At 44.0% G+C, this 16,251-nt stretch overlaps 1 protein-coding gene across 2 annotated transcripts; it reads left to right on the top strand.

Annotated features, from left to right (window-relative positions):
• The first annotated feature begins 67 nt into the window (after positions 1-67).
• Positions 68-15,712, top strand: MAEL (maelstrom spermatogenic transposon silencer). Of its 2 annotated transcripts, XM_070396777.1 has the most exons (12): positions 68-199; positions 469-561; positions 1,863-1,962; positions 3,101-3,256; positions 5,139-5,180; positions 8,622-8,746; positions 9,482-9,536; positions 9,657-9,798; positions 12,982-13,044; positions 14,211-14,343; positions 14,952-15,027; positions 15,525-15,712. In XM_070396777.1, the coding sequence occupies exons 1-12, from the start codon at positions 68-70 to the stop codon at positions 15,710-15,712; spliced, it is 1,305 nt and encodes a 434-aa protein (XP_070252878.1). The 2 variants fall into 2 exon arrangements, with proteins under 2 accessions (XP_070252878.1, XP_070252879.1); XM_070396778.1 differs by lacking the exon at positions 469-561.
• Positions 15,713-16,251: the final 539 nt, after the last annotated feature.

Below are 16,251 nucleotides of genomic sequence, written 5' to 3'. Positions count from 1 at the left end.
GGGAGCCCGGCGAGGGCGCCGGTGGCTGGTGCTGTCTCAGGTCCCTCGAAGCCTGGCCGCGTTCGCCATGCCGAACCGCAAGGCCACCCGGAATGCCTACTATTTCTTCGTGCAGGAAAAGATCCCTGAACTGCGGCGACGAGGCCTGCCGGTGGCTCGTGTGGCGGACGCCATCCCCCACTGCTCTGCTGATTGGGCGGTAAGGCCGGAGGGGTCAGCGGGCAGGGCAGTTAGGCAAGCCCAGGCGGAGGCTGGAGGGCGAGTGCGGAGGGCCAGGCCGGAGGGCAGGAGGCCTCGAGGAGGACAGCGACCCCGTGCCAGGGGGAGGGGAACCCCCTACGCCCGGCCCGCCGAGGCAAACGGACGCCTGAACCGCAGCCTCTCGAAGTCCGGGCCTCCGCCTGCCGGGCCGCGGCGCTTGGGCCTCACTGCTCTTTCCCTTCGTGTCTCCCCTGCAATGTCCGCCAGCTCCTGAGCCAGGACGAAAAGGAGAAGTACGCAGACATGGCTCGAGCATGGAGAGCCGCCCAGGGGAAGGAGTCGGGACCTTTCGAGAAGCAGGTAAGGGTCGCCCGAGATGAGCAGCCACGGGCCTGGCTTCCGGCCGCGGAGTAGGTGCCGGATGAGTGAATGGGGCTCGTCGGGCACATGGCTGGGCGTTGGGGTGAGGAGGTTTTAATTTTCCTCCTGGTGTCAGAATGCCGGTTATGAACCCGACAGGCTCCCCTGCGAGGGCCCAGGTTGGGATCCCTGGCAGCGGAGACCAGGGAAATCCCATCAGGGAACCTGCGGCCCGTGAGCCCGATGCAGGGGGGCTGTGGCATTTAGGGCCCGTACCGCCGGGCCTCTGAGGGTCCCTTTCCACCCTTCCATGGTTTAAGAACGCTTTTTCCGATATTTTAGAGTAGTTTGGGCCAGTATCTCTTTTTAAGTGAACCAGGCCAGCTGCCCTATGTAAAATACTGACATGAGGAGACTTGCAGAAGTTGGCAAATGTTTCATGCCGTACAGGTAAGCATTGAAGATGGTGAATTTGGTAAATTTTTGAGACTTGCAGAAGTTGGCAAATGTTTCATGCCGTACAGGTAAGCATTGAAGATGGTGAATTTGGTAAATTTTTGTGTAAGTGGAACGTAAACATACCAAGTAAGATTGATTTCTTGATTTATATTGAAGTGCTGGGTAACTGCGTTTCCCACTCCTGTGTTCTTTCCATTCTTACACAGTGAAGTTCCATTCTTCCTCAACTGCCAGTGTCGGATTCAAATTCCAGAGAGCTTTGCTATGTTTTAGGTTTGCGGGGTTTTTATTTGGGGGAGATATGTTAGGATAGAAGCTCTAATCACTTCAGTTCGTACTTATACTTGCGAGCCTTAATTTCCCCCCTTCTTTCTACTACAATGTATTATAAGACGTTTTCCATCAGAAAGTAAGCTGTATTGTCCATACACCTTATTAACACTTGGAGTCAGCATGATCTTTTTTTTAATTTTTATGAAAAGCAAACAGTATTAGAGTATTTTTCGAATGATGTCCCTTTGGCCACTGGACTGGCACATATTATGACTCATTAGGAATAGTTTAGGTTATCAGTAATGGGCAAGTAGTTCTCAGCAATGGTTGAATTTAAGGTATTTACCACTCACCTTCGATTCAGGATATTTATAGATTTTTACCATTGTCTGCCTTGCACGTTGTCATTGACAAGTGTGTATGTATGTACCCATTGGGCTTGTTGGCCTGGAGAGGTTATTGAAGTAATCTGTGGGCGGTTTTCCAGCTATTTTGCTAAATTTAAGTTTGTGGTATGAAGTGCCAAGCAAGAGTGTAAGTATGCGGTCATTCATTCTCTTCCTCTTTAGAAACCTGTTTGCACCCCACTGAGGAAGCCAGGCATGCTTGTACCAAAGCAGAATGTTTCACCCCCGGATATGTCAAGCTTGTCTCTGAAAAATGATCAAGGTAGAGTAATCCTAACATGTTTTGTTTAGTTACATTTGGGTGCTCAAGACGCTGTAATATGTTGATCAGTAAGTGTGTGTTGTTTAGTTTGAACCTGCATTTCAAAGTAATTGATTACAGGTGTTCAAGAATGATGGCGCCAATGTGGTAAGAGATCAGGTAATTTGCATTTGTTGAAGTAACACTGGAGAGTTTTTTGTTTTACAGAAACCTGTCCTCTTGGTTTCTACCACTTCATGTATTACCAAACATACCTTATGCATTTGTTTTTATAGCTAGAGACTTAAGTAAATAGGGACTTGCACATTTGTGTTATAAAGATAAAGTTGAAATATTGATCTAGCCCAGAAAAGAACATAGTTAATAAGAATCCTTGCCATTCCCTTCTGGCTTATTTTTTGATATGTTTCTTTTTATTGATTTCAGAAAGGAAGAGAATGAGATAGAAACATCATTGATGAGAGAGAATCATTAATTGGCTGCCTCTTGTATGCCCCATACTGGGGATCAGGCATATGCCCTGACCGGGAACCAAACTGTGACCTTCTGGTTCATAGGTTGACGCTCAACCACTGAGCACACCAGCTGGGTGTGGCTGTTTTATTAATTGTGGCCTGACTTTGTTGAAGATTAATAAACTTTCAACAGCCTTAGAGGTGGTCAGTCCTGATAATAGGACCGACCTCCCATCCTCACATTTTATTCTGCCTTAAGATAATTTATAGATGGTCTTGTGTATATTGGTAACCAGGAAACGGTGAACTAAATTGTCCATAGTTTATATCACAGTTTTTCTACACTAATTTGGACTCATTTCTTAAATGCTTGTACTAGTACTTGTTGACTATGGGTCATTCCTGAGGTTCAGGGCTTATGTTTAGCTAAATTATATAGAGTGAGCTGCAAGTTTTGAATAATTTTGTTGTTTCATGCATTCTGGTTACTGCTTTACCCCTTGATAAGTGCCATTGGAAAGCTTTTGATTCACTTATCCCGTACAGCTGATTCGTTCTCTTTCCCAGCTCCTTTCGGAATATAGGAACAAAAGGAAAATGGCTCTAGAGTTTTGCTTTTGTAGGAGGGTAAATTTGAGATGCTCGTCTGTTCATGTTGTCTGTGATTTTTTTTTTTTTTTTAGCTCTCCTTGGAGGCATTTTTTATTTTTTGAACATTTTTAGCCATGGCGAACTGCCTCCTCACTGTGAACAGCGCTTTCTCCCTTGTGAAATAGGCTGTGTGAAATATTCTCTCCAAGATGGTATCATAGCGGACTTCCACAGTTTCATCAGTCCTGGTGAGTAACCAGATGCAGCAGGCCTAGATCTTTAAAAGTATGGGTTTTATCTTGAACTCATTTGATACACTATTTGTTTTCTTAAAAGCTGATATCCAGTTGAGTTCTTAAACTGTAACAAGACTTCATAATATTTGGTTGAAAAACTGTTAAGAATTATGTGTTGACACAGGTTTTTGGTTTAGGCTTTTAACTTCAGGTAAGCATCAGAGTTGGATGGATGGAATGCCTGGAATCGTGTAGCCTGCTCTATGCTCACCTGCTGCTCTACACACTGGAATTTTCTAAAAGCTTTTTATACTGTGGCTCCTCTGGAGGGTTTCTTTACCCCATCCTTCCCCGAAGCTGTCACCAGTTTTTAACTATTTATTGCTTTGTAACTTTGAGCAAAGTCCTTAACCTTCCTGAACCTATTAGAGAGCTGCTCTAAGGAATAGTGAGAAAGTGTGGAAAGAGCCTCATAGTTGCAGGCTCTCAGATGTTCTTAGTATCTCTTCTTCTCACTACTCCACCTCATCAAAGCAGTTTGTTACAAAGACATGGGATTTGGTTTGTTTTCCAAGAGTATAGACCAGTGGTTCCCAACCTTTTCTTTGGCCATGCCCTACCTAAGCATCTCTAAAATCCTGAAGTCCCCCCTCCCCCGTGACATAGAATTTTTATTCAAAAGGTGAACCCCTATTCACATGGAGGAAGCCTAAAAGGCCATTAACTTTGTCTAAACAAGCTTGCAAAGAACATGGCACCCATGAAAGAGAAAAATAAAAGAATGAAAGGACAGTTGAAGTACTAAGTAAGAAATTGTTAAAAAAAAAAAAAAGTAACATGAAGTGATATGAAGAAATAGCAAATAAAGTTTCAAAACACGTAATAGAGAACTGAAATACATAAATATGTCACCATCTATATTTATATACTTTATATGAGGCCCATTGACCATAAGAAATGCAAGAAATTCACTGTTGATAACTCATTCTTGGAATTGCCCCACTTAAAAATCAAATTGCTCCCCTGTGGGGCATGTGCCCCATTTTGGGAACCACTGAGATAAACAGTAGTTAAGGGGACACTCTATCTTTAAAGGTAAGCAGGAGAAATATAACTTCTTCATATGGAGACGTGTAAAGGAGAAGATGTCGGGGAAAGAGCTTCTTCCTCAGTTTTGTCAGTTGCTTTTAAGTTCATTAAGATGCCCAGCATGTTTTCTTGTTTCTAGATGACAGAAAACCGAATCCTGCTCCTACTGAGAGTTGCTGCTTAGGACAAGCCAATGACTACTATTTTATATGGTTGCAAAACATGAGAAAGCTCGAGCTTGAAGACTATTTCCTCAGAGAACCTAACCTCAAGGACCTCATGAACCCCTGAGGTCCATTCCTGGACCCTGAGCTCAGACCCTTTAGCACAAGTGTTCTTTCTAAAAAATACACGTTTTTATTGATTTTAGAGAGAGAGGAAAGGGAGGGAGAGGGAGAGAGAGAAACATTGATCGGCTGCCTCCCACATGCACTCTGACCTGGGATCAAGCCTGGAACCTGGGCATGTGCCCTGACTGGGAATCAAACCAGTCACCTTTCGTGCATGGGATGATGCTCAACCCACTGGGCAATCCTGGTCAGGGCCAAGTGTTCTTTACCTAAGATTTCTTTCTCGGTAAGGAATCATTTGCTTTTTGAAGTAGCTTGACAAAAATTTTTGATGGTCATCATACCTTTGGTTAAAAAACCCATGATGAAATAGGTTTACTATCTTGTATTTTTACATAGCAATAACAGTTACCCACCTATGTTATGACTTGGTTGTCAGTGGAATATTATTGCTTTAGGATAACCACAGAGCTGCCAGATTTCTGCTCTTCTCAGCAAAATATTTTGTATTACAGGTGAAATTCCACGAGGATTTCGGTTTCATTGTCAGGCTGCAAGTAAGTATAAAAGAGTGGGTTACATTATAGGCATTGAATGAATATGTGTGTGTACCTGGTTAAGACTTACTGCTTTTATCAGATACATAAAATGTCAGTTGAAAATAACCCTAAGTTAGTTGTTGGAGACTCTTCCTAGAAGTGGTAGATGTGTATATGATCCTTAAAAACTTTAAAATTATATACACTTTGTAGTATAATATCCCTTTTCCTTTATGGGGGTTGTGTTTTTATTTTCTGCACATAGCCTTTGGCTTTGAGACTGCCTGCTTTTACTGGCCAGATACGGAGGTAAGTCTTTTAGGAGGTATCAGATTATCTGGGTTTATGGGAATTTACAGGGAGACCTTTCAGAATGAAGAAGAAAAGATGATGTTTCAAAAATGACAGAATGACAGTGTTAAACACACAAAGGAGCTCTGAATTAACTTTTAGATGAGGAAATCAGGTTTTTATTTTCAAGTTTTCAGCAGCCAAAGGACATGACTATATACCTCAGCTCTTGAACTAAACTATTTTCTAGAAACTAGATTTTAACCAGGTTCCTGTTTGATTAGAATGAAAATTGGGATAATAGATTTATTTTAAAATTTATATTGTAAAGTGTTTGAAATTAGAAAAATGTTCTTTAAATCTGTAATCAGCTATTTTGTAATACTTATAAAGGTAAATGAGTGTTTTAGATTCATTTTTGGCGGTGTCTTTTGAATTTTTTCATAAACAGTATGATATGAACACCAAAAAACAAGCAGACCAATAGAGCAGAATGAAATACCAAGAAGACTCGTGTGTGGTACAGGAGTATACTCTGCATATCAGAGAGTACATTGATTACTAGTATTCAATAAGGGAGGCTGAGGTAACATTATCCACATGGGGGGTGGGGAGGGATAAACTGAATCTACCTCACACATAAACAAGTCGATTCCAGGTGGAGTAAAGACCGGATATAAAAATAAAACTTTACCAGAAGGTTTTATTCATGACCTTTGTGCATTCACGTTAAAGGTGGAAATCGGTTAATTTACCTGATCTTGTTGTTTAAGGTTATTCTGTAGTCTTAAGGAATGTGTTTTCAATCTTTGAATTTACAATTGGTTCTTGTTAATGGTTGTGCTGAAATTATCATTTTTTATTTCCTGAATATAATAAGCCTCGTTATTTTAATGTCTTATGTCTGATAACCCTGATACAGAGCTTTTTTTCTTTTTGGGTCTATTTTTATAGTCTGTTGGTTACCTTGATCAATCAAGTTATCAGATCTCTTCATGTGTCTGGTTATTTTTCATTGAGTGCTGGACAGTATAAATAATGTTGTTTTTTTCTCCCCAAAGAAGATGTTGCTTCTGTCCCAAGGCTGGCCTTAATCTGATGGCCTTAATCCAATTTCAGGATTAAAACTGGTTTCAGACCTGATGAGAGTCAGTCTATTTCTAGTTGATCTTTACTAAAAAGGGGGGAAGGTGAACAGATTACCATCAAAAGATCATTGGTGAAATTTATGGTTGACTTCACAGCATAAACAATGGAAGCTGGGAGACAATTGGATATTTTTATTACAAATACTTTATAAACACAGTGACAGTGAAGCATTACTTTTAATTCTTACTAGCTCTGGGTCTGTCGAAAACTCAGTTTCCCAGCCTCTGACCCTCCTCTTCCGGAATCAGTAAATGCCAAGTGACCAGGTTCAGCTCTGGGACTTCTTTCCGAGGCCTTGGGCCCGTCTTTCCTCACCCATTTGTACCTCTCAGGGCTTTCAAGCAGGTGTCTCATTGGTCCAGCTTTCTCCTACTCTGCTGTGATCAGAAGTTGAACGTCTGTATCCTTTTCATAATTTCCAGTTTTATGCTGAATTTGTAATTTGATCTCAGATATAAACATGATTGTTTAAAATCTGTCCAATCACTTCAGAATCTGGAATATTTTTGGATCTCTCTCTACCACTCTGTTTTGGTTCTGATTCTTGTTTCTTTGTGTACTTGGTAAATCATTGAAAAAAGTGATTTTAAAGTAATTTGAGGCTTGTACTGATGTTCCTTTTCTTCGAAGAGGATTTCTGTTTGCTTTTTCTAGACACCTGGGGCCTCGCTAGCTCGCCAGGCCCCCAAAGCAGTGAATTCGCACTTCCCACCAGTCACCTCCCTCTTCTGGAATTGGCACACGACTCCAGGGCCACTGCCCCACAGGAAGGCTCTGCACTCTGGAGTCTGTTCACTTCCACCTGCTCTAATAATTCCTTGCCGCTGATGTGCTCTTGGTGTCCCCAAGCACTTTACATTTCTGTGGCAAGGTTGGTCTGAGTTACTTGGTCCATTTTTTGCTGGAAGTGGAACTCTTCTTACAACTTTGAAAAAGTGGTCGTTATTGTTAAGTTCTGTGGCCTTATTAACAAACAGATTAATGAAATAGTGAAGATACTGAGGCTCAGTCACTTTACAAACCTGGGTTTCAGTTCTCACTCTACTGCCAACTGTTAACACGGCCGTCCCCCCTTGTCCACAGGGGACCTGTCTGACCTCTCCGTGGATGCCTGAAACTGCAGAGTTCTGAACTCTACATACTGTATTTCTTCTCTACAGACAAACCTGGGATAAAGTGTAACATCAGTTAGGCACACTAAGAGATTAATAACAGTAATAATAAAACAACAGTCAGAACTATAGCTAATAAAGTTCTGTGAATGTGGTCTATCTCAGAATATCTTATTGTACTGGCTTAGCCTTCTTCATGATTTTTTTCTTTGCCATTTCACGGATAGGAGATTCATTCTTAGGATTTTGGCAACCTTAGCATACAACTTTCTTACTTAGTTGGGAACTTTCACCTTTTCACATAAAGGAAGCCCTTTCCGGCTTCTCTGTGGCAGATCTGAATCGCAGCGTCACCACTCTTGTGCTATGGGGCTGTTCTTAAGTGAAATAGGGGGACTCGAACACAAGCACTGTGGCACTGTGACAGTCAATCTGGTAACTTGGACTACTGAGTGACTAAGGGGTAGGTAACGTCTACAGCGTGGAGACCCAGGACAAAGGGATGTCTCGCCCTGGGTGGCACAGAGAGGGACATTGTGATTTTCATAACACTATTCAGAGTGGTGCTCAATTTAAAACTTTAAAGAATTGTTTATTTAGGGAATTTTCCATTAAATATTTTCAGATCACAGTTGAAGCAGGTAAACTGCGGAAAGCAAACTGGATAAGGGGGCACTGTGGTGCTTTCTTCTGCGACCGCAGCTGTCTCTTCTCTGTGTGTATCCCCTACCTGATGGGGGGGTGTGGGGGGATAAGACAGCTAAAGTCCCTAATCTAACCAGGCTTAGTTCATTGCTCAACATGAGGCACCCACTATCTTCCTTTCTTCCTACTTTCTTTCATACCTGCTTTGTAACATTTGTCTTAGTCAAGTTTTGAACTCCTGCCTTCTCTTTATTTCCTTCAGGTGATTCGAGTCACAAGATTCCTATTTCAAACTTTGAATCTGGATGTGACCAAGCAACTGTGCTACAAAACCTTTATAGGTTCATTCATCCGAACCCAGGGAAGTGGCCACCTATCTACTGTAAGGTAATGTCAACGGAAGCATTTCTTTAAGGCATCTCCTTAGGTAACCAAGATCCACGAAAGGGACCCAGAGAAAGACCCTTTGCCTGTATATTAGCTGTGCGTGTGACTCATTGCGTGTGTGACTCACTGTGAGTCATTTTCATTGTAATTAGGTGTGATGCCTTTTCTTCTAAATTTCTCTTGTACTGAAGGCTGCTTTGATAGATCTCGTTTTTAGTTCCCCCTGAAATCCCTTCAAAATCCTTTTACCCTGAAGAGTGGATGTTTTAGTCCACAGACCCATCTGTCTAAACAAGATTACCTGTTTAATCAAAACTGTCCTGCAGCAATCCCTTGACTCTCTTTTTCATTCTCTAGAGTTCATTTGTTCATTGCTGGGTCTAAATTCTTCTAAGCTAGGAGCTAAAGAATTGGCTTTTAACCTCACTATTTACTAGCATAACTATGAATAGATTATCTTTTTCTGAACATTGGGTTCTTCATTTTTCTACCCTAAGTCTCACTAGCTTTTCACAAAATACTATTTTATGAATATAGCTGGTTATTAATAGTAGTGGTCTATTCTGATACATGTTGCTCTTCGCTGTAGTTCTCACCTAGCTGACACAGACTCTCCAGTCCTCTTCTGTCTCTCCCCGCACCCCCCCCCCGCCCCCGCCCCCCCCGGCCGGTTTGAGAGGAGAGCATTAAGTAACTCGGGCGGAGAAAATACAAGTCGTTTGTTCTCTCCTGCAGTCTGACGATAGAGCCAGAGTCAACTGGTGTCTGAAGCACATGGAGAAGGGGTCGGGTGAGTAGCCCTGAGCCCCTGCCCCGGGGCTGTAATATCTGCGTTTGTTTCCATTTGGTGTTCATGCTCTCCGTACCTGAAGTCACTAATCCTGTCTGTTTTTCTGTTCACCAATGAAAGAAATCAGGCAAAATCTGGAACTTCTCACTGTTGAGGATCTTGTAGTGGGGATCTACCAGCAAAAGTTCCTCAAGGAGCCCTCCAAGACCTGGGTTCGGAGCCTCCTGGACGTGGCCATGTGGGATTATTCTAGCAACACAAGGTATTCAGTGGTTTTGTGATAGTGATTTTGACTTCTTTCCTGGACTGAGAAAATATGATAGGATTAGTTTTTGCCTTTCTAGGCCATATTTCCTATCAAACCCTGGAATCATTATAGTTCCTTGAATATAAGATTCCACTGATTGTGAGATACTAGTACATTGTTACTTTGTCTACTAAAAACAACCAAAAACTGCCAATTAAACTGACAGTACTTTCACGTAGGATTTCTGTACTGATAAAAACATTTTCTATTTAGGTGTTTTATTACATAGCATTCTTATACTTACATTAAGAAATATGTAAGTGAAATACACTGAGTGGCCAGATTATTATGACCTCCTGACGTTTGTAGGCAAATTAGCTATAATTTTGCGCTGAAGTTGCTAGAGGGCCAGATCATTATAAACGTCTGAATAGCACGACATACCTAAGTATCATTGCTGATCAGGTTCATCCTATCATGTTGATGGCATATCCCAATGGAGATGGCTTCTTCCAACAAGACAGTGCGCCATGCCACGATGCTGGTATTGTGCAGGAGTGGTTTCAAGAACATGAGGGAGACTTTACCTTGCTTAGGTGGCCCCCACAATCACCAGATCTCCATCCAATTGAGCATTTGTGGGACAAAGTTAAAAGAACCATCAGGCAGCTGGTTCCACAACCATCAAATCTCACAGAACTGGACAGTGCTATTCATCAGGCATGGTGTCAGATTCCTCGCATCACCTTTCAACATCTCGTGGAGTCAATGCCAAGAAGAATCGCCGCAGTATTGAAGGCAAAAGGTGGCCCAACGAAGTACTGATGGGGTGGTCATAATAATCTAGCCACTCAGTGTATATCAGCAAAAGTATTTTTTACTTTGAAGTAATTTCAGGTTTAGAGAAAATGTGCAGGAATAGTACACAGAAGTCATATATGCCATTTTCTCAGATTCACTCAACGTTTTAGTACATTTCCTTTATAACTGTCTCTCAGCATTTATATACCGCTTGAGTCGGTTGCGGTCATGATGCCTTTTTACCCTCAGTAGGGAATGTTTTTCTAAGAACAAGCACATTTCTACATTTTACCCCAGTGTGATAGAGCCGGGGGTTGCCTGCCACAGGACGGCCGCCCAGAGGCCATGCTCACATTTGCTGGTTGGTTCAATAATGTCTTTTACAGCAAAACGACAACAATAACATCTAGTCTAGGGTTCATTCGAGAATCACAGGTTGCGGTTAGTTATTGTGTCTTTTTAGGCTCCTTTCACCTGGGATGGTCCCTCTCTGACCTCCATGACTTGGCGTTTGGAAGGGTGCAGGCCAGGGACGGTGTAAGTCACATTTCTCACTTGGAGTCGCCTGCATTTCCTCGTTAGACTGGGGTCATATTTGTTTGAAGAATAGCACAGAGTGATGTCTCCCCATCCTCTCATGTCAGGAAGCATGTGTTTGCCCAGTGACTGATGATTCTGTTGATCACGTGCTTAAGACAGTGTCCGCCCGATTTTTCCACTGAATAATGGAATTTTTCACCTTATGGATGTTTTGTGGGGGATACTTTGAGATTCTGTTCCTGAAATCTGTGGGTTTTAGCATCTGTGAATGATAACTCACCTGAAACTTATTACTGTGTTTGTGAAATAGTGACTTTCTGATCCCATGGTCCCACTGCAGGAAAGAGCTGTTCCCTTTGCGCATGCATTTATGAGTGCTTTATGCGTGTGGACTCACGGACTCCTTTCTATTCCGGGGCTGTAATGTTCCTGTTATCCTGTAACTTTCCTCACGGCCAGGGCGTCCCTGCAAACAGGGTTGTGGCGTGGCCATCTGTGCTGCTTTGCTTTCTGGCCCCTGTGGGCCCGGCTTGCCCTGCAACGTGCCCTGCAGCAGCTTGGGTCAGTGCTGCTTCTGGAGCCCCGGCGTCTGCCAGCCCGGACAGTATTAGGAACAGGCTCTGGGTGCTAGGGGTGCTCATCCTCCTGAGTACCTGACTGGTGTGCTCCCTGGAGCGCTCGGGCGTGTCCGTGTACACACCCTCGGCACATGTGTTATGTAGCTCACTTGTCTCTCTCGCCATGAGTTCGTACTAACCCTGCAGCTGCGTCCTCCAGCATGGGGTTCCTGGTGTCCACGCTTCTGCTGGTGCGTTGCCCTTCTCTGCCTGAGCCTGGCTCCGGGGTCTGTGTGTATGTTCCTGCCTAGGACACGTTAGAAGTCGTCCAGGATTGTTCAGTGACACCCGGCAGTAGATAGACACACTGGGGTTTGTTTTTCGTTTTTCAGTCTGAAGGTAATAGAAAGTAGTTTGTTCAAAAGTTATTTGGGTTTTTTCCTCCCTATCAGAGTGGTTAAATTACTCATTTGCAATATAGTTAAGTCCATTTGCTAGTTTTATTTCATTTCTGTTTTCTCCCATCCTTTTATCTTTTGAAAGTGTAGTGCACTAGCATGGCTCAAACAAAAAAGTGTACGCAGAGTATCACTCGCTTCAGTCTAGTTCCATAAAAAAGCTCCTTGGATTGCATTAAGTGTATAAATTAACTTGGGAGAATGAAATCTTTATAAAGTTAAATTCCATCCAAAGAATAAGAGGTGTCTTTTGATGGAATTTGGTTCAAATCTATTTTGGGGGTCTTTCAAGTCTGTATTAGCATTTTTCTTGTGCAGGTCACGCGTTTCTGGGGCTGCACTTCTGTGGCAGGTCCTGCTTCTAGAGAAACGGGCTTTATCAGCTCGCTGACTTTCCTGGGACCAGCTGTGGCCGTCGGGCCTTCCCTAGGAAATGGCACCTTGTACGCAGGTCTCCCAGTGCATTTGAAAGTCTTCCAAGTGGTCATCTCTCATAGTTTTTAACAGTTTGCACTCAGCAGATGTTTGCTGAGCGAGTGCATATTCACCATGGTCACTGCTGTGTGTCTGGAGCGCTCGTGTGAGTTCAAGGTAAGATTGACCTGTTGTGGTTCTAAGGGGCTTGCATAGCGTCAGGAGTTTACATCAGAGGAGGTACCATAAAAAGATCTGTTTTTTAAAAATCTATTTTTTGTGTTAAATTAAGAACCTTAGTCTTTAAGTAATAGTGTCAGTTTTCTTTGAATGATTTCAACGAGGTAAATTAGAAGTCTGGCATGTAAAAACCCTTAAGTGGTGCTCTCTCATAAGATCAGGAGATTAAAGCCCTTTTTTTTATACAGGTGCAAGTGGCATGAGGAAAATGACATTCTCTTCTGCGCTTTAGCTGTTTGCAAGAAAATTGCGTAAGTTGGAGAAAGAAGGCTCCTCTCATGTGGGTTCGCCATGCAAGTCTTGGTGTTGGGCTGGCCCTGGTGGTTGCAGTTGGGGAGAATGGCTGTTTGCCTCTATTCCCACAATTCTTTTTCAAAGCAGAGTGGGTTTTTCCTTCCTGTCTCTTTTATTATTCCACCCACGTCCCTGCTTGTCTGGCATAGTTACCACCTGAGTGATTGGGGCAAACCTTCGTCAACACTTACTGGAGTCTTCCTCCGTGGTTCCTGCAGGAGGAAGTCCTGCGGCCATGAGGGCAGGGCTCCCTTGTGAAGGTGCTGAAAACACAGACCCACTTCCCCTTCTCAGCTCTGGGGGCTCTGGGGTCCCTTCCACGCTGAAGTAGTTGGATCTGAGGAGACATGAGTGTTTTCAGATTGCAGCCTTGTTTCTGCCCTCTCCTTGCCTTAAACATTTGAGAATTCTAGTGAAGTTTATCCTTATTCATATTCTCTTATAGCAAACCTGAAATTTTTATGGTACTCAGAATATTAAGGCTTAAAAATAGGTGAAAATACTTAAAAATACCAGTAGTGGCCAGTTTTACATGTGTTGCTACCATTCCTGTTCCTTCTCAGAATCTCTGCATTTCTTTTTGCCAGTTTAGAGCAGTGTCCCTGCCAAGCAGCTTTTATGGGAGAAACTAGAGGCCCGGTGCACGAATTTGTGCAGTAGTGAGGTCCCTTGGCCTGGCCTGTGGGATCGGGCTGAAACCGGCTCTCCGACATCCCCTGAGGGTCCTGGATTGCGAGAGGGCACAGACCAGGCCAAGGGACCCCACTGGTGCACCATCGGGGCGGGGGAGAGATGTGGGAGGTTGGCCAGCCGGGGAGGGACCATGGGAGCGCTTCATGGTGTATCCAGCCCATCTAGCTCAGTCCTGATTGGCTGGACCCCAGCAGCAAGCTAACCTACAAGTTGAAGCGTCTGCCCCTTGGTAGTCAGTGCACATCATAGGGAGTAGTTGAGTGGCCTTAGCATATCATTAGCATATTATGCTTTGATTGGTTGAACGGCTGACTGGACAACCAGACACTTAGCATATTAGGCTTTTATTACATAGGAGGATGTTTGAAGGGTGAGTGCTTGTAGGAGGGGCTGGGCAAGACCTGGTGGTGACCTTTCGTTCCCTCTGAAGGTACTGCATCAGCAATTCTCTGGCCACGCTCTTTGGAATCCAGCTCACCGAGGCCCACGTGCCCTTGCAGGATTACGAGGCCAGCAACAGGGTGACACCCAAAATGGTCATATTGGATGCAGGGCGGTACCAGGTAAGGGCTGACTTTGGAGCTCCTGTCTCATGTCCTCCTCAGTGTGGTCCTGGCCAGCAGCAAGTCAGGCCTTTGGTTCCCTCTCCTGCTAAAATTCCTGAAATCTCCATGGCGTGTGGAGCAGTTCTCACTCAGGTGGCTTCTGCACAAACCCTTTGCCTTCCTGGTACATTTCCCACTCTCATTGACAATGTGTTAAGAAAATTAAAATTATACAAACCACGTCCAAACATGTATTCCAAAACTTACCTATCTGAATGTAGGTAATACAGCTATTTAAAATCTTTACTTCAAAGATGTCTAATGCTGGAGTCAGGGTTTGATTAAAGGCTGTCTGATCTTCCTGCCCCCTACCGTGTCCCTGCTCACAAGGAGGCCGGCTCGGCCAGGGCACAGCTGTCAGGACTGTGGCTGGATTCCGGTCATTCCAGGCTGTGCTCCCTGCAGGCCAGACACTCCCCTCCACAGCATTTCTTTTCAGAAGGTGGTCAGACATTGGGAAAATGGCGGTTGGTTGTCTTTTTTAGAGTCATTTGAAATTGTAGTAGATCCAATATTTGTGTCCCTCTCCCCTCACCCCCGGTATTTTTTTTCTTCTGTTTTTATAGAAGCTAAGGTTTGAGAGCTCAGGATTCTCTCATTTCAACTATTCTAATCAGGAACCAAGATCAAACACACCCACTGGTAAGCATCTTATATTTGATAGGAATGTTTACCGAAGGGCGCGGGGCCTCAGAGTTGGTTCGAGAGCCCAGAGTGTGGTGCTGAAACAGCGCTCTGCTGGGCTTTAGGGTTGTGGGGGCTGGTTGAGCTGGGAGTTTTATTAGCCACTAGCACCTCAGGCAGTTGGGATGGGTGCATTGGTATCACTCAGACACCTGAACTCATCCTTCAGACTTGTTCCGGGCAGCTGTAGTTTTATGGTTTTGATATGATGGTGGCTTTGGGACGATGGGAAAGTTAAACACCCAGTGAAGTTTAGGTGGTGCCCGGAGAGCTTCTGTCTCGGTTTCCAGGGCTGAAAACAAACAGGTGGCACCGTTGAGCCTCGGCCTCCACTGGGCTCTCAGTCATCCCCACCCCCCAGGCCCAGGGAGCCTGCACTGCAGTGCGAGGCGGGGGAGGGGTCTCTATGATGAAGCTGTCCAGTGGCTTTCCTTTCTTGCATTTCAATGTCCTAGGTGACTACCCTTCTGGGGTGAAGATTTCGGGCCCAAACAGCAGTGTTCGGGGAAGAGGGATCACGCGCCTGCTAGAGCGCATCTCGGGCTCCTCCAGCAGCGTCCCCAGGTTCTCCAGCTGTGACACCGCGCTCTCCCCTTCCCTGTCCCCGAAGGGTGGGTACAAGTCCTTCTCCCCCCTGTCTTAATGATGGTACTCTTCAATTCTGGGAAAATAGCAGGCCCGCTTCCCTCTGATTGCAGTCCCGGACAGCAGAGCACGCTCCTAGTACATGCCGCCCTCTGAAACGGCCTGCCTTGTAGAGAATCCTGTTTCGTAGATTAAAAGTAATTGTGGTTGGAGAAGATTTGGCATTTTTGCTTTTTTCTCGAGGGCTTGCTCTGCTTCCTGACTGTGTAATGGGAACGAACGCCTTGGAAGGTTGACCTCCAAGGACAAAACTGGCCTTTTCAGAGGAGTGCTTTTGCAAATGTTACATTGTGCTCATCTTTTCCTCCACAATAAAGGTATTGAATGTCTGTTATGAACGGTGTTAAAATAGTGTTGCTGTACTTCTTCCCATTATGACGTGTAGAACCTTTCTCTTGAGACCTGCTGGCTGTTTTCATTGCAAATATCTAAAAAATTTTTCTTTAATAAAAATAAAGTTTTTGTTACTTAAAGTCTTTGAAATATGCTGACTTTGGCAAAAGGAATCATTTAAAGGAGGAGCAGCCAAGATGGGAT

This window comes from Myotis yumanensis, unplaced genomic scaffold, assembly GCF_028538775.1.
Source record: "Myotis yumanensis isolate MYYU_CA2020_CCGP unplaced genomic scaffold, mMyoYum1.0.hap1 SCAF_17, whole genome shotgun sequence".
Taxonomy (NCBI): domain Eukaryota; kingdom Metazoa; phylum Chordata; class Mammalia; order Chiroptera; family Vespertilionidae; genus Myotis; species Myotis yumanensis.
The sequence above is the reverse complement of the archived record's forward strand: the minus strand, read 5'-3'. Positions and strand labels throughout refer to the sequence as shown.

Coding starts and splice junctions, on each gene's coding strand:
- MAEL (XM_070396777.1), top strand. CDS start 68: ATGCCGAACCGCAAGGCCACCCGGAATGCCTACTATTTCTTCGTGCAG. Junction 3,257..5,138: donor CCACAGTTTCATCAGTCCTG/GTGAGTAACCAG, acceptor TTTGTATTACAG/GTGAAATTCCACGAGGATTT. Junction 9,799..12,981: donor GATTATTCTAGCAACACAAG/GTATTCAGTGGT, acceptor TTTTTTATACAG/GTGCAAGTGGCATGAGGAAA.